This window comes from Carcharodon carcharias, chromosome 14 (genome assembly GCF_017639515.1).
Source record: "Carcharodon carcharias isolate sCarCar2 chromosome 14, sCarCar2.pri, whole genome shotgun sequence".
NCBI lineage: Eukaryota > Metazoa > Chordata > Chondrichthyes > Lamniformes > Lamnidae > Carcharodon > Carcharodon carcharias.
Window position 1 is genome coordinate 114,056,158 of NC_054480.1, and position 23,929 is coordinate 114,080,086.

The following is a 23,929-nucleotide window of genomic DNA, read 5'->3' on the forward strand; positions in this document are numbered from 1 at the left end:
GATGTACGAAAGGACCTGGGTGTCCTTGTCAATAAGTCACTGAAAGCTAACATGCAGTTGCAGCAAGCAATTGAGAAGGCTAATGGTATGTTAGCCTTCATTGCAAGAAGATTTGAGTACAGGAGTAGTGAAGTCTGCTTCAATGTATAGAACCTTGGTTAGACTGGACCTTACCTTGGGAAGGATATTATTGCCATAGAGGGAGTAAACAAAGGTTCACCAGGCTTGTTTCCGGGATGGCAGGACTGTCCTATGAAGAGAGATTGAAGAAACTGGGCCTGTATTCTCTAGAGTTTTGAAAAACGAGAGGTGATCTCATTGAAACCTACAAAATACTTAAAGGGATAAACAGGATAGATGCAGGTAAGATGTTCACTCCACCTGGGGAGTCTAGAACCAGGGGACACAATTTCAAAAAAGGGAGAAGCCACTTAGGACTGAGATGAGGAGAAATTTTTTTACTCAGAGGGTTGTGAATCTTTGGAATTCTCTGCCCCAGAGGGTTATGGAAGCTCAGTTATTGAATATGTTTAAAGCGGAGATTGATAGATTTCTAAATCCAAAAACATAAGGTACTTGGGGATGTCGTGGGGAAAAGGCATTGAAGTGGATGATCAACCATGATTGTACTAAATGATGGAGCAGATTTCACAGGCTGGATGACCTAACTCCTTAGTACCCATCACAATGACCATTTGGTCATCTCTCCTTTAGCTTAGCATCTGATTTTCTTTATGCCTTAGTGGTGTCTTGGAATGTTGTTCTGCATAAAAGTTGCCACATAAATGCAAGCTTTTGCTGCACTGAGTAAGAGCACAACACTGTGTCCTGTTTACAGTATGTTGTTTCTTCTTAATTCCCTAGCTGAAGCACACTTTTGATGTAATGTGTCAAAACTCTGTGCTAACTTTTAAATATGGGTGCAAAGCAGCTCAGAGGAGCTCAAACTAACCTGAACTTTGTGTTTTTGTAGCTGTGTTTCAGGCTGAATACATGGGGCAGAAAGTGGCCGTGAAGAACATTAAATGTGATGTCATGGCTCAGTCTTTCTTAGAAGAGACCTCTGTGATGACGTAAGTGTAGTTCTATGGGTGTTATCAACAGATGTAAGCTTTGACTTTTATTCAGCTATTTCCTCATTCAAAACCTACATCTGTGTACTTTCCAGTGATGGGTCATTGGATAGTAATCAGAAGTGAGAACCCTGGCTGATAATTCCAATCCATCTCTATCGCTTGTGCCCTAATGCCCATTGTATTGGCCCAACTGATACTCTGATTGAGATCAGTTAACTCAGCACAGACTTGGTTCGGGATTTTCTGGTCTTGCCTGCCGTGGGACCTAAAATTCCTGCCAAAAGTCAACAGACCTTTGACTAGTTCGTCAAATTTTCTATCCCACCTGTGACAATTCCAGCTGCGGGCAGAAGTGGAAAATCCCGGCCCAGATATCTAAGCTGGACTTGCCTGAACTGCATTGCAAAATGCCACAAATTCACACCATCACTAAGACTGACTACTTCCACCTCCTTAACATTGCCTGACTCCACTCATGCTTCAGTTCATCTGCTGCTGAAGCCCTCATTCCTTCTTTGTTACACTCTAGGCTTGACTATTCCAAAGGACTCCTAGCGGGCTGCTACATTCTACCCTCTGTAAACTTGAGATCATCCCAAGCTCTGCTGCCCATGTCCTTACTGTCACCAAATCCCATTCACCCATCACCCTTGTGCTCACTGATCCCAGTTGAGCAATGCTCCTTCTTGTTTCTGTAATCTCCTCCAGGCCCACAACCCTCTGTGGTATCGGTGCTCCTCTAATTTTGGCCTCTTAAACATACTCGATTTTTATTGGTCCATCATTGGTCAGCTCGAAGATCTAGAATTGCTTCAGTAAATCTTTCCACCACTCTACCCTGCTTTCCTCCTTTAAGACTCTCTTTAACACCTACCTCTTTGACCAAGCTTTAGGTCATCTGACCTAATATCTCCTTATGTGACTCATTGTCAGATTTTGCTTTACAACCCTCCCGTGAGGTGTCATGCAGCGCTGGATTCAATTAAAGTTGCTATATAAACACAAGTTATTGCTGTTGTAGTAAAGCCTTTGCTCACTTGGTAGCACTCTCACCTCTGAGTTACAAGTTTCTGAGTTCTAGGGCAGAATTTTACATCTGGTGGGCAGCCGCACGCCAGACCCGACCGGGAGTAAAATAGTGCGCGATGACATTGAGCAAATGTCCCGACGTCATTGCACACTCGCGCGATATTTCACTCGGTGGGCGCGCACGAGAGCCAGCAGTGCGCCTGCCGACAATTAAGAGGCCTATTAAGGCCATTAACCAATTAACTTAATCCCACTTTTTGCTGCCCGTCCAACCTTACAGGCGAATGGGCCAAGTGGCCTTTGCATTTTTGAGGAAACCTCATCCACGGCCGAGATGAGGTTTCCAACAGTAATTTTAAAAAAATTTTTTGAAACATCATTTTTATTATATCCCTGCTCATGCGGCTGAGCCACAGGTGTGGGGACATGTTTCCCTTATTTTTAAAATCTTAATTTTTCATTTTAAACTTCTTCAGCTCCCTGAGGCAGCTCTCCGCCTTCAGGGAGCTTTCAGCCCGCGCTCCCCTGCGCATGCGCAGACTTCAGCGCTCGTGCTCCCCCAGCCCCCCCACCCCGGCAGCGCTGAGGCCCTCGGCGCGCAATTCATGCTGTCTGGCCGTTAATTGCCCAGCCAGCGTGAGATCGCGTTCAGAGCCCGATCGTGGGCGGCGGTCTGTTTTGCCGCCGTTCCCGGGCCCATCTGTCTGACAAAGGGAAAATCATGCCCAAAGTCTCATTCCGGGGCTTGGAGCAGAGAATCTTGGCTGACGATCCAGTACAGTACTGAGGGAGTTCTGTGCTGCGAGAGGTGCTGTCGTTTGCATAAGACATTAAACCTAGGCCCCATGTGCCTGCCTGGTTGGCACTATTTCAAAGAAGAGCATGGGAGTTATCCCCAGTCTCATGGCCAATATGTATCCCTCCATCAACATCACAAAAAACAGTGAGATAAAAGCAAAATACTGCGGTTGCTGGAAGCTCAGTTTCACAAAAAATCAGATTATCCCATTGCTGTTTTTAGGAGCTTGCTTTACAGCACTTCAAAAGCACTTAATTGGCTACAAAGCTCTTTGAGACATCCTGTGGTCATGAAAAGTGCTACAGAAATGCAATTTTTTTTAATTTTTGGGAGGTCACAATGTAGCTTGCAGTTTTGGAAAGTGACCACCAGGTGGGGCAACAGGCCCTGTATTTAAGAAATTTTTCACACTGGGAAGCGGTGGGGGTGGGTGTTCCAAAGCTCAGTTCTGAAGAATCACATTGTGTTTGAAACTCCTTTTCTCTCACCACAGATGCTCCAAGGCCTGCTGAAGTTTTCCAGCATTTTCTGTTTTTATTTCAGATCTCCGCAGTATTTTGCTTTTATATGTGCAGGGTGGTTTCCCTGGGCCTCACCCCAAGTATTTGCGTGAACGCACTGCCCACCTTAGTACTAAAGCAGGCTGACCAGAAACGCATCAGTATCTTGTCAGAGGGGCCATTATATCTGAGTGTAGATGATGAACATTCGCAGGCTTCTCTGGGAGAACCACAACCAAGTCCAACCCCGACCTTGTGCCATTTTAGAATTCAAGTCCAATCCCAATGCTTTTGCCTAACTCCCAAAGCAAGATAAAAACAGAATTACCTGGAAAAACTCAGCAGGTCTGGCAGCATCGGCAGAGAAGAAAAGAGTTGACGTTTCGAGTCCTCATGACCCTTCGACAGAACTTGCCCAAAGCAAGATGTCTGCCTCCAAATGCAAGCTGCTGCTTCTTAAACCAGCAAAATGTGACCTTGTGCCCACAATAATCTGGGCCCATGTGTCCAATGTGAACAATTAACTCTCTCATTGCTACACAGAGCGAAAAAAACAGTAAAAACTGGGAAATAAGAGTACTAGCCCGAACTGTTTTTTCCTTCTGGGGTATTAGATAACAGCTTCATTAGGTCTCAAAAGCAAAATACTGTGGATGCTGGAATTTCAAAATAAAAACAAATTATAGAAATGCTCAGCGGGTGAGGCAGTATCTGTGGAGGGAGAAGCAGAGTTAATGTTTCAGGTTGATGACCTTTCATCCGACTGGTCTCACATTACTTAGACTAGAAGTGGCCAATGCTACTGCAATCTTATAATGTACAGTACTTTCTCCAATTACATCCCATTACAGGACACATGGCTGGTAAGTAACATGCTCGGTCCCAAAGCTCTGGGATTTCTCACAGTGCCAGAAAGCTTTATGTATGCCCAGAATCTGCCCTTTTCCTGCCCGTCCTCACTGTCAGAGCGCTTCTTTTTATTCGTTCATGGGATGTGGGCTTCGCTGGCTGGGTCAGCATTTATTACCCATCCCTAGTTACTCTTGAGAAGGTGGTGGTGAGCTGCCTCCTTGAGCCGCTGCAGTCCCTGTGGTGTAGGTATACCCACAGTGCTGTTAGAAAGGGAGTACCATGATTTTGACCCAGCAACAGTGAAGGAATGGTGATATATTTCCAAGTCAGGATGGTGTGTGACTTAGAGGGGAACTTCTAGGTGGTGGAGTTCCCATGTATCTGCCACCCTTGTCCTTCTAGGTGGTAGTGACCTTGGGTTTGGAAGGTGCTGTCGAAGGAGCCTTGGTGAATTCCTGCAGCACATCTTGTAGATGGTACACACTGCTGCTATTGTGCGTCGGTGGTGGAATGAGTGAGTGTTTGTAGATGAGGTGCCAATCAAGTGGGTTGTTTTGTCCTGGATTGTGTCAAGCTTCTTGATTGTTGTGGGAACTGCGCTCATCCAGGCAAGTGGAGAGTATTCCATCACACTCCTGACTTGTGCCTTGTAGGCGGTGGACAGGCTTTTGGGAGTCAGGAGGTGAGTTACTTGTTGCAGGATTCCTAGACGCTGACCTGTTCTTGTAGCCACAGTATTTATATGGCTAGTCCAGTTCAGTTTCTGGCCAATGGTAACCACCCTCCACATCTTCAAGGGGCTGTGACCTTGAAGCCAACCCGCTGGGTTTTAATTGGATGAATAGGATTTTAAAAAGCTATTTTCAAGTAACTAAACACAGTAAGGAAACCCCATGTCACATCACTTGAAGCCTGCACCCATGTGTCCTTCCCAGGAGTCACAGGATGATGGTTTCAAATACATTTTGTATAAGAAAAAGACCCTTCCTGATACAACTTCCATTGTCACTCACTTCCCACCTGCTCCAATGCCCAGTATTTAAAGTTCTAGACAGAATGGTATAAGTTCCTGGTGAGTTCAGGGCTTCTTGCCCAAGTCTCTAACAGCAGGGTCAGTATCAGAGGCATCCAGAAGGCTTCTGGCCAATATATCACTGCCCTCTGGAAGTTTGAATCTCCAGCCTAATTACCGTGCATGTGCTGCGTTGGGACTTCCCCTGGATACCACAACAACAGCAAATGTCTGGACATTCACCGCTACTTCAGGTGGAACATCTGGGCTTTTGACTAATGCTCTTCCCCCTCCCGGACACTGAAACCAGCTGTGGCTTCCTGGCTAAGATCAGCGAAGCCAGAAAAAGCTAGAGGCTGAATCGGAACCTTCCTAGTCTATACGGTTTAGTATCACACTGGGTGGGAATGTATATTTACCCCATCTGCGTGTGTGGTGCCCACTTCCAGGTTGTGGCAAGTTAGGGTTGTCAACCCTCCAAGATTGCCCTGGAGTCTCAGGGAATAAAGACTAATCTGGACGCGGCTTTGAGGAACTCCGGGAGAAAACTGATAGGCGCAATAAAAACAGTGGGTGTGATTTTTTTCCCAAGTTTTCGGAATACTTTTGGTAATTATTTTGTAGGTGGGGGAAAGGTGATTTGATTGGGCGGTGGAGGGGTGAGGTCATGTGAGGTGATGCGGCCTCCAGGAATACATCCAGCAGAATTGGCAACTCTGCACAAGACCAAAATGTCTGCCTGGTCCAAATTAATGGGAACTACTGGAGCAACTCAGTCTTCCCGCTGCTCTTGTTTTGAACTTTTTACTATGCCCTTTCCAATACCAGATCCTGTCATCTCACCTCTGTACTTCCTGGGAGGACACAATCTCCATGGTTACCATTAATGCCAGTTAGAGATTCTGCTTTTGTGTGGTGCCATCCTGCTTCTCGCTGCTCTGTTACACGGGGTGGGGTGGGTGAGAGATAATTTTATTAAACTCCCAGGGTTTTGTTGATGGTGAGAGGGTGGAAAAATCAGTTGTTGTCTCTACTCTTCCAATCGTTCTCCAATCGGACTGAGAAAGTGTGGAAGAGGACGGAATCATGCTATAATAAAAACAGAAAGTGCTGAAAAAGCTCAGCAGGCCTGGCAACATCTGTGGAGAGTGAAACGGAGTTAACATTTTGAGTCCAATATGACTCTTCAGAAGGAGAGGCACATTCGACTCGAAACGTTAACTCTGTTTCTCCCTCGCAGATTTTGCCAGACCTGCTGAGTTTCTCCAGCACTTACTGCTTTTATTTCAGATCTCCAGCATCTGCAGTATTATGTTTTTATTCCAGGATCAAGCTATGCTGGCCCAATAGTCAAGTCTCCTGTTAACCCTATTTCAGCTCATTCAGAGAGGATAGTCACCTGGGTGAGGCACTGGAGGGAGCCTGGTGGCCATACAGCCAAACCCCAGTAAGAACCAGCTAGGAGACGAGAAGGAGGAAAGTGAACTGGTGTGTGAAAAAAATAAGACTACTGAAGAATAGACTGACTCCACAGTAATGGGTTTTACTTTCTAACTTCTCTTTTGTTTTTAAACACAGGAAACTGCAGCACAGGAACCTGGTGAAATTGTTGGGCGTTGTAATGGACAATGGACTGTATATTGTGACTGAGTTCATGGGCAAGGTACGACCCTATTTATTTTAAAACCCTCAATCTCTCTCTCTCTGTATTTCTCTTTCCATCTGCCTCAAAGCCCCCTGTCAGCCATTAGTCTTTTGATGTGTATACTGGGCTGTGCGTTCACCTCGTTGTAGCCATGTGGCTACGTTTACCATGCCATTGTCATGCACTGTGATCCGATACAGTAACATCTCCACTGAGACGTCAGAAATGAATTTATTATTGGAATGGTAGCCCCAAAGAAATAAAAATAAAGACTATTCTGTGTAAAAATAAATCTAAAAACTTTCATCCCTTCCAATCTTTTACTCATTTCTACAAAATCTTCCTATTTCCCGCGAAGAAATTCTGGCTTCAGCATATTGCCATCTGAGGTGGAGGTGGCCATGTTTTCTGACCAGAGCACGTTCCAGTAACATGGCTTTCAATTCTTGTGTGGACCATCCCAGCTAACAAGGAAATTAGAAAGCCTGATCGAAGTAAAGTCACAAATCGGGCCTGAAATGCACACCCGTGTTGAGGTGTATACATGGTGCCCTGTTTTTGCTTGGGCTTCTGTCTGCTATGACATGCTATACTGTGGTAAAGTGAGGTAGCTTGTACATTTAAGAGAATGCAAGTGTACTGATCATGTGACAGCACTGATGAATCACTGTACAGCACAGGCAGCTGGGAACTGTAAGTCTAAAGTCTAGTTCGGAGGTTTCTGAGTGAGCACGTATGATCTGGTGCTCTGCCCTATGTCTCAATAAGCCATCACTGTTTATTCCTACATCAGTCTCTCCCCATTATTGATTGTAAGCAGCAACTGATGAGAACATAGGAAGGTGTGTAGTTAGAGTTTGGTTGGCCAATGAACTCATTTACCCAAGACATAAAATATACAAACATGAATTGTAGAGTCGTTCCTTGCAGAATAGTTCTGTGGCCTAAAGTGAGATATCTTTCTCTGGCTGGAGGTTTAATACTGGTGTTACAGCTTGTAGCAAATTACCCTACCAGGATTCTGTACCCAGCATATTTCATTATCCAGCGATCCGGGGGAGCTAACAAGCTTTATCTATGGGGAGAATTTTACTGGGGTGGGAGAGGTGTGGCCTTTGCTGCCGTTGCAAAAGCCGGTTGTGAACTGACCAATTCGACGCTGCAGGTGGCGTAAACAAGCAGAGAGTGGGACTTCCAACCAAGTCCCACACTTGACAGCTGCTGGCCAATCTGATTGGGCGGCAGCTGTAGCAATCCCAGCAGCAGCAGAGCTCAGCAGTGGGAACTGCTGGAGCTGCAATTAGTACCATAACGAATAGAGCAATGCATCCCGGACTCAGGTAAACCTGGGATTTTTGGGCGGGGTTGGATTGGGCATCCTAGGGACTGGAGCGATGGGGATTCGGGGGTGGGTTTCGGAAGCCGAGCATGGAGGCACAAAGTGGGGGTATCATCTTGGGGAGGAGGCAGCCCCTACACAGGCCACCTCCCCCCTGAATGATGTATCCCCCGCTTCCTGCCCACTTTTTCACCTCACTCTCCCCAATCTTGCTCCCCTGTCCATGCCAAATGCATTATAACATGGGCAGCTATAATACTCAAGTCAATTGACTTGTTAACAAGCTCAATTCCTGTTAATGATTTTTTCAAAATGTTTGTAAATTTCATCTTAATTATTATGACTGATTCTGCTTTAACAGCCTCTTGTGATAATAGAAGGAAGAAACTTGCATTTAAAAAAGAAAGACTTAAATTTATATGGTGGTTTTTATGCCCAACCAGACACCTCAAAGCACTTTACAATCAATTATGTACGTTTGAAATATTTTAGTGTAGGAAATGCAGTAGCCAAATTTGTGTATAGCAAACACCCCAAATCAGCAATGGGATAATGACCAGATAAATGAGTTCTTGTGACGTTGATTGAGGGGTAAATATTGGCCAGGACATCGGGGATAACTCCCCTGCTCTTCTTTGAAATCGTGCCAAGGGATCTTTTACATCCACCCAAGCAGGCAGATGGGGCCCCAGTTAATGTGTTTGTTATTAAGATATTTATTTATAAGGTGCCTTTCATGATCTCAGGACATCTCCAAGTGCTTCACAGCCAAAGGAGTACTTTCAAAATGTAGTTACCCTCAGGGTGACCAACCATCCTGGATTTTATGGGATTATCCCATAATTGGGGCCGGTTGACCTGTGCCCCTGGTCGTTTGAGTCCGGGACGGTATTTTTTCTGTATTTGCGATGTTCGAGTTTCGCGCAGATGCAATGTGCTGCTCTTTGACCTTCCCTCTGTCAACACCACCCCCCACACCCACTCTCACATTTCTGGCAGTAACCCAGCCTCCCTACCGAACCACCCCCACCACCACCCCCCATTCCACAATCACTTACAGGTTTGCACCGGTGCCAAAATGTCTGTTAAATTTTTCGCCAGGAGTTGGTCACCCTGGTTATCCTTGAAATGTCAGAAAATATGACAGCGAATTGGCCCACAGCAGGTTCCAGAGACAGCAATATCTTATAGTGAAGTAATCTGTGCTAGTGATGTTTTGGTTGACAAACTAATATTGGCCAGGACAACTGCCCTACTCCTCTTCGAATAGCGTCATCTGCCATGGGATCTTTTACATGCACCAGCGAGGGCAGATCGGGACCTTGGTTTAACATGCCATCTGAAAGATGGTACCTCTAACAGTCCAGCAGTCCCCCTGAACTGCACTGAAGCTCAGAAATGGATCCATATTTTTGTAATCAGGCTTCTGACTTCCTGTGATTGAGTAAGTCAAATTCTGTTTTTATTGCATAGGAAACTAGGATAATATTATGGGGATCAAAGTCCATAATTTTGTCCACTCTTGTTTGTAAGTCAAATGGTCTCAATGATAGCCCTTTATGTGAAAAATGTTCTTCGAACTTTCTTTGAACTTGTAGCTCTTGCCCCTTGTTACCATTTCATCAAACAGTAAAAATAATGTTTGACTATTTACCCCACAAACTGCAATGTAAATACAAAGGAGCTGATGTGTTCCACTGGCCTCACTTTTACACACTAGTTCTGAGCAGTGACCAGATTCACATGCTGGAGTTCAGGCCTGTTGATTGAATCATAAAGCCATAGAAGGGTGACAGCACAGCAGGAGGCCATTTGACTCATTATGTCCGTGGCGGCACTCTGCAAGTGCAACTCAGTGAGTCCCACTCCCCCGCCTTTTCCTCGAAGCTTTGCAAAACTTTTCTCTTCAGATTATTATCTAATTCCCTTTTACAAACATACCTACTTGTCTTTTTATCATCAGCAAATTTATCATCAGCAAATTTAGCAACCATACCTTTGGTTCCTTCGTCCAAATCATTGATATAAATTCTAAAAGATTGAGGCCCCACTCCATCCATCACCGACAACAGCGGCAGCAGTGTGTACCATCTCCAAGATGCACTGCAGGAATTCACCAACAGTCCTTGGACAGCACCTTCCAAACCCACAACCACTACAATCTAGAAGGACAAGAGCAGCAGATACATGGGAACACCACCACTTGAAAGTTCCCCTCCAAGTCACTCACCGTCCTGACTTGGAACTATATCGCTTCCTTCACTGTCGCTGGGTCAAAATCCTGGAGCTCCCTCCCCAATAGCACTGTGGGTGTACCTATACTGCAGGTACTGCAGCAGTTCAAGAAGGCAGCTCACTACCATGTTCTCAAGGATAATTAGGGATGGGCAATAAATGTTGGCCTAGCCAGCGAAGCCCACATCCCGTGAATGAATAATAAAATAGGAAATGAGGCAGCAAATTTGTGTACAGTAAGGTTCTACAAGCAGCAATGAGATAAAAGACTGGTAGGAAGGTTTCGCCTTCTGTAAACATTCTGCTTTCTGTCCTTTCCAAGGGTAACCTAGTCAACTATTTGAGAACAAGAGGAAGATCGGTCGTTACACTGAAGCAGCTGATCCAGTTCGGGCTGTGAGTTCCAAGTCCTTTTCTGCTCCTCAGTTCTCTGCCCTGCTAATGAGGGCACTGGTTCAGGCCAGGTACAGTTATCAGTACTCAACACCCATGGGTTCCTTTTCCAAACCCCAGGGAGCAGGAATGGAGCCAAGACTACCATCCTGCTTTGTGTGGTATTGGTCAGAATCTGGCAAAGTGGGAGGCAGCAAGGCATAGGGCAAAATGGTAAAACTCCTACTTTTAAATATGGATGCTCAGAATTTATGTAGGACATTGGTTGGGCCCCTAACTGGAGTGAGTGTGCCCTCTGTTATTGTAACGATATATAGTCATGGAAAGGGATCAGTTAAGATTCGCTACAAAGGACAGAATAAAGAGCTTGTGTAGCACCTTTCACAGCCTCAGAATGTCCCAAAGCACTTGACAACAAAAGAAGTACTTCTAAAGTGTTAGTGCACAAACAGCAATGTAATCATGGCCACAATCTGTCTTCAGTGATGTTGACTGAGGGATAGATATTAAACAGAATGCTAGAGAGAACTCCTCTTTCTTTAAAATTGCGCCGTGTGAGATATTTTAAGTCCACCTGAGAAAGTAGACTTCAGTTTAACATCTCATCTGTAAGGCAAAGGCCTTTATTTAATAGAAGTGATGGGGGTCTTGCTTGCTGGCTAGAGTGCCAGCAAGAGCCTCCAATCGCCTCTTTTCGGGAAGGCCTGCCAAGCTAAGTGCCAATCAGGCACTTGACTGTGCAGCGGCAGGCCTTCCTCATCCCACCCCCTAAGAGCTGCCGGCCAATCAAAGGCCAGTAGTTCTTCATTACTTGGAAGCATCACCGGGGATGTGGTGGCTGCTACCCTCACAGCTGAGGCCTAAGATCATCGATGGACCCAAGTACAGGAATTTTGAGGAACGGGGATCATGGGAAAAGGGTGGGAGGGAGTTCAGCAGCAAGGGCAGGGGGAGCTCTCAGTAGGTGCCTCCCTGTTATATTGTGATATTATTTGGAAAGAGTTAGGAACTATTTGTTAGGAGAATGTATATCCAATGTGCCACATTTACTGTTGTACTGCAGTCAGGTGCTGAGTAACAATGTAACTGTCCACCAACTCACATGGAGAGTTGTAAGAATTACCCCCAATGAAGCTGCAGCATCTTGAGTCTAAAAGTGTGCTTATGAACTTCTCGAAGGGAACCAGAAGACATAACATGGTGGCAGCAGGTGTCTGTGAGTAGGACTCAAACACTTCAAATGGAGAAAATTTTGAATTAGATTGAGAAAATATCAACCCAAGTTAGTGCCAGAGGGGGAAGGAGAAAAACAGAGTAAATCAAGTGAAAAAGAAATGGTTGTTGCCATAGTGATGTATGCAACCCATAAAGAATTGGGAAGTTGATGATGTCGTAGAAGCATTTGAGAAGTTTAAACAAAAGTGCATATTGACATTCATTAGCTTTCTACAGGCACTAGTGAAGAAAAAAAGGGTCAGTTATTTCCTTTTGTGGGCAGGAGAGAAAGAGTTAAATTTGTTTGCTAGCTGGAAGCTGAGTGAAGATGACAGTAAAAACCCAGACAAAACTATTGAAAGGTTCAGCCCACATCTCCAGCCAAAGTCAAATCATCGGATCCACTGATATGAATTTCAAAGCCTGAGGCAAGAACCAGGTAAGCCTGTTGACAATTTCCTAACAAGACTGAAAAATGCAGCCAGAAAATGTGAATTTAAGGAAACAGGTGAAAGGCTGACAGATGAACACATTTTCACCTTTGCTCACACTGAAGTGCAATAAAATTTGACTGGAAATGACAAGCTCACTATACCGTACTCAGTAGACACTGCCAGAACACATGAAGCCACGAGTAGATGGATGAAGATGCTGACTACCAAAGTGGCTAACCTTTCAGTAAGTCAACAGAAAGGCAGTAGTGTTAATGCAGTTAAAGACCAACAAAAGAATGCGTGCCAGGCAGAAAGAAAGATGTGCAGGAACTGTGGACAAGCACAAGTTCACAGACAGAATGAAGTGTCCCGCATGGATCAAACTGCAGAGCTTGTGGAAAAGTTTGAAAGATAATAGTTATCCATGGAAAGATGCGCTGAAACCGTGGAATGGCATACAGAGGAACTGAGATTCGACAACTAGGAGCAACCCAAATCAAAGGGACACTGTTACAATTATGAGGTTTATAAGATTGTTGTGTTTTGGGACTATATCTTTAATTTGAGGTAAAAATGGAGAGGGTCATGTGACCAGTGCTGAAATCTGTTTGACAACAGGTGTGGATGATGGGGCTGCAACAGAAGGCCTAGATTGTTATATTGGTATTCACCCAGCGATAATGGAATGAGTCCCTTAAATGGCAAAAATTGCCCACTTAAGGGCCTCAGTTGGTGATGGGGCAGGAAGACAGTCCGTGGGCCTTTCCGCTACGGACATAATCGGAGTCCTCAGCTGCCATCCTCCCACCTGATTAAATACCTCCCCCAATCCCGAGGCCTTCCAGTGCAGGACAGCAGTGTGAGGGAAAGGAAGCCATGATCCCTTTTTATAGCATTAGCTGCCATGAAGCAAGCAAGTCAAAAGGTCCCAGCCACTTTGAGAAGCCAGGGAGAAGATAAATCTGTTGGTAAGTGGATAGGATGGGGTGGCAGTTGGATGAGTCGGGGTGGTCAGGTCAGTCAGGGAGTGGGGAGTAGTCAGAGGCTTGGGAGGGTAATCGGGGGTGTTGGGGGGTAGTTGAGTGGTGGGGCTCAGGAGGGTAGACTGGATGGGGAGGTGTCAGAGGTGGGAGTTATTAGGTAGTTGGGGGGTTGGTGGGTAGTCATGGAGTCCAGTGGGGGAGGACCAGGAGGGGGTCAACACTATAGTTAACCAGGTTATAGAAGTGGTTTTAATCTTTCTAACTTTTCCTGGGTAACCATCCAATGTCTTCGATTTATATTGGATTTTCGGATGATTTCCCAGCGCAGGGTAATTGCCCAACGGAAGTTTAAACTTCCCCGGCAATTCCCGGGGACTTCTGGGTGGTACTTCCCAGGTAAAAGCCCTCAGGGAACAGATGTTCTGCTCAGAACCTCCTGTGTATGGTCTGGGACTGGGAGTGGGTGGCACTGTGTTGACACAAGAAGACATTGTACTGGCCTTGACCTTATCCCTACCCTTTGGGGTGCTCATATTCAGGTGGCTCCCTGTTTACAGGGTTCTTTAACTCATCAGTCGGCATTTAGCAACCCCTGAACTTGTCTGAAAAGTGAGGGCGAATGGACTGCAATCTGCATGTCAGACAGTTGTCAGATGTTATTTGGTTAACTCTGCCCAATGCTTGTTCCAACTAATTATCACTAATGTCTGATTCATGATTGCTTTGTTGCAATCCACTTTGAGAATTAGGACTTGGTATTTGAAGAGTAAAGATCCAACTTAATGAGAAGCAGTAATGCTCACCAGCCTTCTCCAGCTTGTTTTGAAAGTGTGTTTCTAAAATACCCATTCTTTCCCCTAACTCATGTTTGGTTTACAGTGTGAGGCTTGTCCCACAGCACCAGCCCCAAAGCTAAACAGATCAGTCAGCGTATCTGTAAGGGCCCCAAACATTAAATTATTTCCTTTCTTTACAGATGCTACCTAATTTGCTGGACATTTCCAGCATTTTCTGCATCTACAACATTTTAGTTCACAGCTCAATGTTCTGGATATGACGCTAATTTCTGACCCAATGACCTGGGAGACACAAGCAGGCAGCTCAGGATAAACAACAGCAGTGCGGGCCTGTAAAAGAAGGCCTGAAGGTTTTTCCAAGGCAGAGGTCAGGAGACAGCCAAGGCGCAGGTCAGCTCGGGTTGACATCTCTCATTGGACATATTCCTGGCCGCTTTATCACATGACCTCCCATCTCTAACTGCCCCACCCAGTTAAACAGCCTTTTCTCCGCATCTGCAATATTTTCATAACTAATAAATAAAAGTGGTCAAAGAAAATGAGAGAAAAACACAGCATTTCTTTAATGCCACAATTGTACTGGCAAAGCAGTGCCCAGAATATTAATCTTTAATTCTTGGAAATTCCATAGCAGAGGATTGGTAAATCATATGACCAGCCAACAGAGGCTGGTGGTCAGCTCTTAAAGGTCAAGAGTCAGCCCACAGAGGCCTGGAACCAGCCCACAGAGGTCAAGGGTCAGCTCACAGAGATCAAAGGTCAGTTGGCCCACAGACAGGGTGCAATGATAAATGTTATTTCCCGCAAATGCCCCTCACCCCTAAGAAGGCAATGAACCTAAGCGGAGAATGGATTGAAAGGGGGCTGCACCTTTCACCTTCCAGTCAGCTGGTTAGTCATCACAGCCTCATTCTGCCTCTTTCCTGCCTCCCACATCTCAGCTTTCATAGCCACACTCACTCTAGTAGCAGCAAATAGCAGTCTAAGATGGGGAGAACTGACTGACTCACTCTCACCCCCTCTCCATCTTCCAGTCTCCTTCCATAACCTAGAGGCACTGAGGCCGATTGTCGCATGCCTAACTCAACTCTGGCTGAAGTCAACTAACAGAGCAGGCACCAGAAGGACAACTAGCCTTCTGTCTCCCACACTTCCGAAGCACACCAGGTGTCATTTTAATCCACAGCGCTATGAGGGGAGTGTCAGACATTAGTCTCTCGCAATAGCTCACATACCCCTTCTCTTCTCAGTCATTGAAATTTGTGTTTTCTTTCTGCTGCTCTCTGTTGCTATAGTGACATCTGCGAGGGAATGGAATACCTGGAATCGAAAAAGCTTGTTCACCGAGACTTGGCAGCCCGAAACATTCTGATCGCGGATGACAATATTGCCAAAGTGAGCGACTTTGGGCTGGCTAAAGGGGTGTCCAGCGCTCGAGACCAAGCAAAACTACCTGTGAAGTGGACAGCACCTGAGGCACTGAAGCAGCATGTAAGAGCAGGACAGCTAGTTTTCATTTGGAGAGTGCAGATTGAACAGTGCGATTCATAGAGTCTCCTCATTACATATCCTCATAATAGGACTTATAGTGTTAGCTGTCACCTTGTCAGTAAAGGAGCTCCTTCCTTGTGTAGATGGTGATATAGTGGTAATGTCACTGGATTAGCACGTAGAGGCCCAGACTAATACTCTGGAGATAAGGGTTCAAATCTGTCCATGGCTGGTGGTGGAGATTAAATTTAATTAATTAATGAAACTGGAATTGAAAGCTAGTTTTAGTAATGGTGACTATGAAACTATCATCAAATGTTGTAAAAACCCATCTAACCTACCTGTGACTCCAGATCCACAGCAATGTGGTTGACTCTTAACTGCCCTCTGAAATGGACTCCAAGCCACTCAGTTCAAGGGCAGTTATGGGGGGCAACAAATACTGCCCAGCACATGTCAGTGCCTTCAGGAGAGAACCAGAGCCAATTGTTATTCCAGATTCGTAGAATCACTGAGTTGCACCTTAAATCTGAGTGGAAAAACTTGTTTAGTGGCTATAAGAGCCTTGGCAACTGCCACTGAGAAATTTTCTCCTGTTAGCACAGCTGCTGGGGGGCACAATACTGACACTTAAATTTACAGTCATTATGCCACAATCTCTTCAAACCTGCCAGAATCCTTTCAATTGCCTTAATCTAGGATTTCCTCTAAATTACAGTCAGGCACGAGATATTCTAACTCTTCCCCTGTGCTTCTCCTATTCTTTCTGAACTGTGCTCCATTGAACTATTGTGTGTAGACAGGATTGGTCTGGGCTGACACAGAGCCATTGGTGTGACAGCTGCCAGGGACTTTGGTAACTCTATCCCGTCCTCTGATTGAATTGGCCACTTAAACCCCGCAGGCCTTTTTACTTAAATGGCAGCCTGTCGCCATCCCATTGAGCATGAGAGAGAGAATGCAGAGCCCACCGGTTTATTTTCTGCCAGGGCGTTAAGCTTATTACACATGTAATTGTCAAGGAGGGAGTGTCTATAACAAGTTTCGTCATTCCTCCCAACAGAAATTCTCCACCAAGTCGGATGTCTGGAGTTACGGGATTCTTCTGTGGGAGTTGTTTTCGTATGGTCGAGCTCCCTACCCTAAGTTGGTGAGTAGTTACGCTCTGTCAATCATGCTTCAGATTTTGTTAATTGCTGCACTGGTTCTCTCTAAAACCATCGCCAAGTCCTCGACAGACTGTCTGGGATATGACAAACCTCAAGCTCATCGTTTTCTGCTGTTGAACCTCAGCCCCTCTCGGCTCCTTGCCTATAACTAATTGTCATGTACTCGGGACTAAACAGAGCTTGTGTTCATTCGCAAACCAAATCTGCGCAAAGTCCGACTGTGAATCAAGTATTCTCCACATCTGAAAGAGAGATTAATGTGTCGGTGTTTCAGGTGGTCAGAACAGATTGCCACCCAAGTGCAATTCTTCACACATGGGTCAAAGCAATGAGTGGTAGAAAGGTGGCAGCCTCTTCGTCTGTAGCAGACATCACACTCATTTTTTAATATTCTTTCATGGGATATGGGCACTGGCAAGACTAGCATTTATTGCCCATTCCCAATTGCCCTTGAACTGAGTGGCTCGCTAGTGGCCTGTTATCTCAGAGGGCAGTTAAGAGTGAACCACACAGCTTTGGATCTGGAGTCACATGTCAGCCAGACCAGGTAAGGACAGCAGATTTCCTTCTGTAAAAAGGCATTAGTGAGCCAGATGAGCTTTTACAACAATGAATGATAGTTTCATGATCGCCATTACTGAGACTAGTTTTTAATTTCAGACTTTTATAACTAGTTATAAAAACAGAAAATGCTGGAAAAACTTAACTGGCCTGGCAGCTTCTGTGGAGAGAGAAACAGAGTTAACTCCAGGCTTTTATTTTATGATTAGTTAACTGAATTTATTAATAGATTCCACAAGCCACCATGGTAGGATTTGAACCCATATCAGGCCTCTGGATTACGAGTTCAATGACATTAGCACAACACCACCGTCTCCTCTGACCAGATAGCAAGCAGGAATGGGAATGCCGGCTATGTCCTGGCATATATAGGCTAGGCAGGGGATGAATAAGGAGTTGGGGCTGGTACAGGGGCAGAACATGCATTAATAGGATGGAGCAGGGCAGGTGGATGGGATGGGGCAGCAGTTTCAGTCACTGATGAAAATTCAATTTAAACTTAAGCAACAAAATACTCCCCAGCACGAAGCACAAAAACAAAGTAGGACAATAGGTGGATATTCAAAAACCCAGAAAATAGCCCTGATATTAACCTTAGCAGCTTGGAGTTAAGTGGAGCGTTCAGGTCAAATACTTTACTTGTTGGAGACAAGAGCAGAATTTGTTCAAGATGGGCGTTCCTGGAAGAGAAGTGGCAGTGAATTAAACACTAATCCAAATGCAAAATACTGTGGGTGCTGGAAACTTGTGACAGAAACAGGCAATGCCAGAAATACTCAGCAGGCCCGGCAGCATCTGCAGAGAGAGAAACAAACTTAACTACCGAGTTCTGACGTTAATTCTGTTTTTCTCTGTCCGCAGTTGTTGCCTGACCTGCTGAACGTTTCCAACAGTTCTTTTGTTTTTATTGACTCGGGGATACTCACCATCTCACTTTACACCCGGTCCCGTTTTAACGCTGCATTGATGTCAAAGTAGTGTAAGATGGAGTGGCATTCAAACCAGGCGTTCGAGCCAAACCAGCGCATTCCTCCTGAGTGGGCAAAATTAAAACCAGGGCTTCACATTTCAGAAATTCTCAGGCTGGCCATTCTATTTGGGGAAGATTCGCTCTGAAGCTGCTCTTCATAAACCTGAACCGTCTTGTACATTAGGTTTTCCAGAGCAAGAATATTTGATTTAAGGGAGCTCCATAATTTGCCTTTTTTTTAACTGGACTGCATTCCTCCTTCAACTTCTTGCGCACCAAAAGCATATGGGCCTGAAATGATTGAAGGGAGGTTCCTGTTTTGAGCCCAGCCCTTTGGTGAAGGGTCTCCATCCGATACTCTGACCTACTTTTTATTTCAGATGCTGACTGATTGTGCAATTCCAGCAATTTCTCTTTCATTCTGAATTTCTAATCACTTTACACTTTGTTTGACTTTCCACCTCAAGCAGAAAAATCAGGCAGACAGAAACTCTTTCATAGAGTCACAAAATTGTTACAGTGCAGAAGGAGGCCAGTTTGCCCATCATGCCTGCACCTGCTTTCCGAATGAGCAACTCACCTAGTGCCATTCTCCTGCCTTCTCCCCATAACCCTGCACATTCTTCCTTTTCAGATAAGAGCTCAATTCCCTTTTCCTCCGATTTAATCAAAAAAAGGTTGCCACACAATTCCCTCAACACCACCACCCCAATCCCAGACCACACACTCTGTGTAGAAATGATAAATGTTGCTGATGATCCCATAAGCCCTTAAAGAGTTAAAAACCAGTGCCGAATATGCTTGATCTTCGCTGGCTCTTTCACCGCCTGCCCTCGTCTCAAGATGCCCTTGGCAGCACTGTTGCCGTGGAAATAAAACTTCCTGCCCATAATCCTCCATTATCCCCCCTCTCTTTATCCTCATGTGACACTTAATTACTTGCTAAATTGGAACAGCTCCTTCCAGAGTCACAACTAGAGGTTAACATGTTACACAGATGTGGTCACGCTGAAATGACAGAGTTTTCAGGATGCTGTCCCGCCTGACTGCTGTGCCAAAGCATTTCTTTCACGTGATCTTTAAAGTGAAGGCATTCTGATTGGCTCCTCCCATTCTTGTGTATATTAAAGCATATCCAGGGGCATTCTGATTGGTCCCTCCCTCCAAAAGATGTTTCCCTGTTAAATTAGAGCTGTTGAAGTAAGTATATGACAACGGACGAATTATTATCATTATCATCTTCATGACATGGCACACAGAGCACATATATCGCTAACTATTCTTACTGAGGAAATGCTGCAGTTGAAATATTCATTGGTTTGGCATTTAGTGCCTTTGATTGTGAATTAAAATTAATTAGCGTATCATTGCTGCGATATAATGGACCATGGCTATTGCAGAATTTCCAGCCTAATCAGATTTTATTTTGTGTTTGACAAATGAACTTCAACGCAGATAAGTGTGAGATATTCAGTAAGTAAAATAAGACGTTCACGTTTTTATTGAAAAATAAGAATCTAAATGGAGTAGAGGAACAAAGGGATCAAGGAGCACAAACGCGCAATTTATTAAGAGTAGTGACACATGTAAATACACATGAACAAAAGCAAACTAAGCAGTAGGGTTTAGCTCTAGAAGGCTAAAATTGAAAAGTAGAGAAGAAATGCTAAACTTGCACCAATCTTTAGTTAGAGTATCCTTGGAGTATTGTGTGCAATTCCGATCACTATATTACAAAAACAGCGTAGAGGTACTGGAGAGGGTGCAAAAAAGATGTATTAATGGATGATAAGAAATATGAGGTTACACCAACCAGGAAAGAATGAATAGGCTGCGTCTTTTCTCTTGAAAAAAGGCTGAAGCATGACCTAATAGAGGTCTTTAAAATTATGAAAGGTTTTGATAGAACAGAAAGAGAAAGAGAGTGTTTATACATGTGGGGAAGAGCAAAACTAGAGATCATCCACAGAAGATAGTCACCAAGAAATTCAGTTGGGAATTCAGAAGAAACCTCTTTACCCAAAGGATGGTGAGAATGGGGAACTCGCTACCAGACGGAGTAGATGAGAGGAGTATAGATTTTTTTATGGGGAAACTGGATAACAATGTGAGGAAAAAAATCCGATGTTAAGCTGATAAATTTGGATGACAAAAGGATGGCAGGAGGTTTGACTGAAGCACAAACACTGTCATGGAGTGGTTAGGCTGACTGGCCTGTTTCTCTGCTTTATGTTCTATTTAATTCTACTCAAAAAATTATGCAGTTTAATTTAAGCTCAGTATATTGTTGTCAGATTGGAGGAAGGTTTGTAGTGGAGTTCCTCAGGGGTCAGTGTTGGGACCCTTGCTCTTCCTGATATATATTAATGACCTAGACTGTGATGTGCATGGCATGATTTCAAAATTTGCAGATGATTGGAAGTGAAGATTGGAAATGTTGTCAACTGTGATGGGCATAGTCTTGAACTTCAAAAGGACATAGACATGTTTGTGGATTGGGCAGACAAGTGGCAGATGAAGTTCAATGCAGAGAAGTGTGAGGTGATTTGTTTTGGCAGGAAAGATATGGTGAGACAGTATAAAGTAAAGGGAGAGCCTGTGAAGGAGGTGCAGGAACAGAGGATCCTTGGTGTACGCATACATAGGTCATTGTTGTGTATAAATATCGAAAGGCCTATTTCTTCAGGCATTTTACTGCACATTTACACTGTGATGGATTTGTTGGGCAGGGGTGAAAAGAGCCTCCCAATGACCTTGGTGTCCAGGGCCCAAGAGTTCTTAATTTGATTTTTAGGCCTAGTGGCCTTTCCTGTCCCAAGTATTCTTATGTTCTCAATTCACTTGACAGATAAATCTATCCCATGACAACGTTGAACTCTTGGTGGTGATGCTGACTTTAAAGAGTGTTTTGCGAGTCTAGTTTTCCAGATACATGTTATCACTGAAATGTTGGCGTTTACCCCTCTTCCTGTTTCCTTGCAGTCACTAATGGACTTGTCAGACAAAGTGGAGAAAGGATATCGGATGGAATGTCCAGATAAGTGTCCCATTTCAGTGTACAACATGATGAAATCCTGCTGGGAGTACGATCCTGGGAAGCGTCCCACCTTTAAAAAACTCAAGGACAAACTGGAAAAGGAGGCGCGAAAATCAGATTAGGTTTGAAGCAAAGAAAGTTTGAATAACAACACATTGCCCAGTTCAAGTGGCCTCAGTGCCTCCCATTGAAATAATATTTTGAGATGAATCATCTCTAGGATTTCACGCTTGAGGTTACAACAGCACTTGGTGAAGAATTACAGTTTACATATAAAGGGGTAAAAATAAAACCCCTCATTTCTTGCTGGATTTCACTATTCACAATCTGATGGTTCCCATCCATGTTCAATTCACCTCCTTCATCATTCCAGTGTCTTTTCACATCCCAACAGAGCTGACCTCTACATGTTTGTGTGTGAAATTAGAAACAGCTGTTGCTACACTGAATCTACACAGAACATCAGCATAAACAAGACATCACAATCAACGTCACACTGACCCATCACAGTTAATATCACACTGACCATCACAATCAATAACATACTGACCCGTCACAGTCAATATCACACCATCACAATCAATATCACACAGACCATCACAATCAACATCACACCGACCCGTCACAGTCAATATCACACTGACCATCACAATCAATATCACACTGACCCTCACAGTCAATATCACACTGACCATCACAGTCAATATCACACCGACCCGTCACAGTCAATATCACACCGACCCGTCACAATCAATATCACACCGACTGTCAGTCAATATCACACCAACTTTCACAGTCAATATCACACCAACTGTCACAGTCAATATCACACCGACCATCACAGTCAATATCACACCGACCATCACAATCAATATCACACTGACCCTCACAGTCAATATCACACTGACCACCACAGTCAATATCACACCGACCCGTCACAATTAATATCACTCTGACTGTCACAGTCAATATCACACCTACCCGTCAGTCAATATCATAGCAACCATCACAATCAATATCACACCGACCAGTCACAATCAACATGACACCAACTATCAGTCAACATCACAGTCAATATCACAATGACTATCACATTCAATAATCACACTGCCCTGTCACAGTCCAATATCACACCAACCATCATAGTCAATATCACACCGACCAGTCACAATCAATGTCACACCAACCATCAGTCAACATCACACCAACCCATCACAGTCAATATCACAATGACTATCACAGTCAATAATCATACCTCCCTGTCACAGTCAATATCACACCAACTGTCACAGTCAATATCACATCGCCCTGTCACAGTCAATAATCACACCGCCTTGTCACAGTCAATATCACCCCAACTGTCACAGTCAATATCACAGCGCCCTGTCACAGTCAATATCACACCAACTGTCACAGTCAATATCACACCGCCCTGTCACAGTCGATATCACACCTACCCATCAGTCAATATCATAGCAACCGGCACAATCAATGTCTTACTGACCAGTCACAATCAAATCACACTGTGCAGTCACTATCACACCAACCCATCACAGTCAATATCACACCAACCATCACAATCAATGTAACACTGATCCATCACAATTAATATCACACCGGCCCGTCACAATAATCAGGAATAAGGAAGTTTTTATATGGAACTTTCCTTCAGGAGTTGGAATTGATGTGGTAGAGCTCCTGATGGGATGGATTGTGCATGTGCTTTAAGGTGAACAAGGCTGCTGGAGTGAATGGCCTTTTCAGTACTTTATATTTCTTATATCACATTAGTGGCTGCACGTGAAAAGTTGGTTGTGAAGCGCTTTTGAATAATCTGAGCTCATGAAAACTGATGTATGAATGCATGTCATTTTTTTCTTTACTTTCATGTTTTACTTGTGTTAAATGTTTTACTCTATATGGTACGTAGGGAGCAGTGGATCAGATTTGTACCTAAATGGAATGCTGTTAACATGCCTTCTCAGTATTTCATTAAATGTTGATGTAATTGATTATCCCTGCATTTGAAATAAATTAAAGCCTTTTTATTAAGATATTGTAATTTAATCAGGGCACAATGCAAAGAGAGCAGATTGTGCATTTAGCTGAGTAGTACGTACAAAACGACCCTTAGGCTGTTTGTCTTCTCATTACATTCACAAACTGCCTCCTGCATCTCCCCCAAAATCAAATTCATGGCTCTGGGATGAAAATTATATCAAGTTTTTGTCTCAGTGCTTCGGCCCTGTAGCCTGATCACAGGACTGAGACATCAGCAGAGGGATGGCAGCTGTGGAGTCTGTACCCAAATACAGGTCAGCACCTGCAGAACAGGTGAGAGACGGGAATTCCCACACAGTAGGAGTGACACTGATCGCACGGTGGGAATAAC

General features: G+C 44.3%; 1 protein-coding gene across 11 annotated transcripts in view; it reads left to right on the forward strand.

The window, feature by feature from the left end:
- Positions 1-23,589, forward strand: part of matk (megakaryocyte-associated tyrosine kinase) — a 92,920-nt gene extending 69,331 nt beyond the window's left edge. For all 11 annotated transcript variants that reach the window (XM_041205060.1, XM_041205064.1, XM_041205062.1 and 8 more), the window contains 6 exons: positions 974-1,073; positions 6,847-6,931; positions 10,810-10,883; positions 15,605-15,800; positions 16,864-16,950; positions 21,483-23,589. In XM_041205060.1, the coding sequence (XP_041060994.1) occupies positions 974-1,073; positions 6,847-6,931; positions 10,810-10,883; positions 15,605-15,800; positions 16,864-16,950; positions 21,483-21,659 (719 nt within the window). In that variant the 3' untranslated portion in view covers positions 21,660-23,589. The remainder of the gene's footprint in view (positions 1-973; positions 1,074-6,846; positions 6,932-10,809; positions 10,884-15,604; positions 15,801-16,863; positions 16,951-21,482) is intronic.
- Positions 23,590-23,929: the final 340 nt, after the last annotated feature.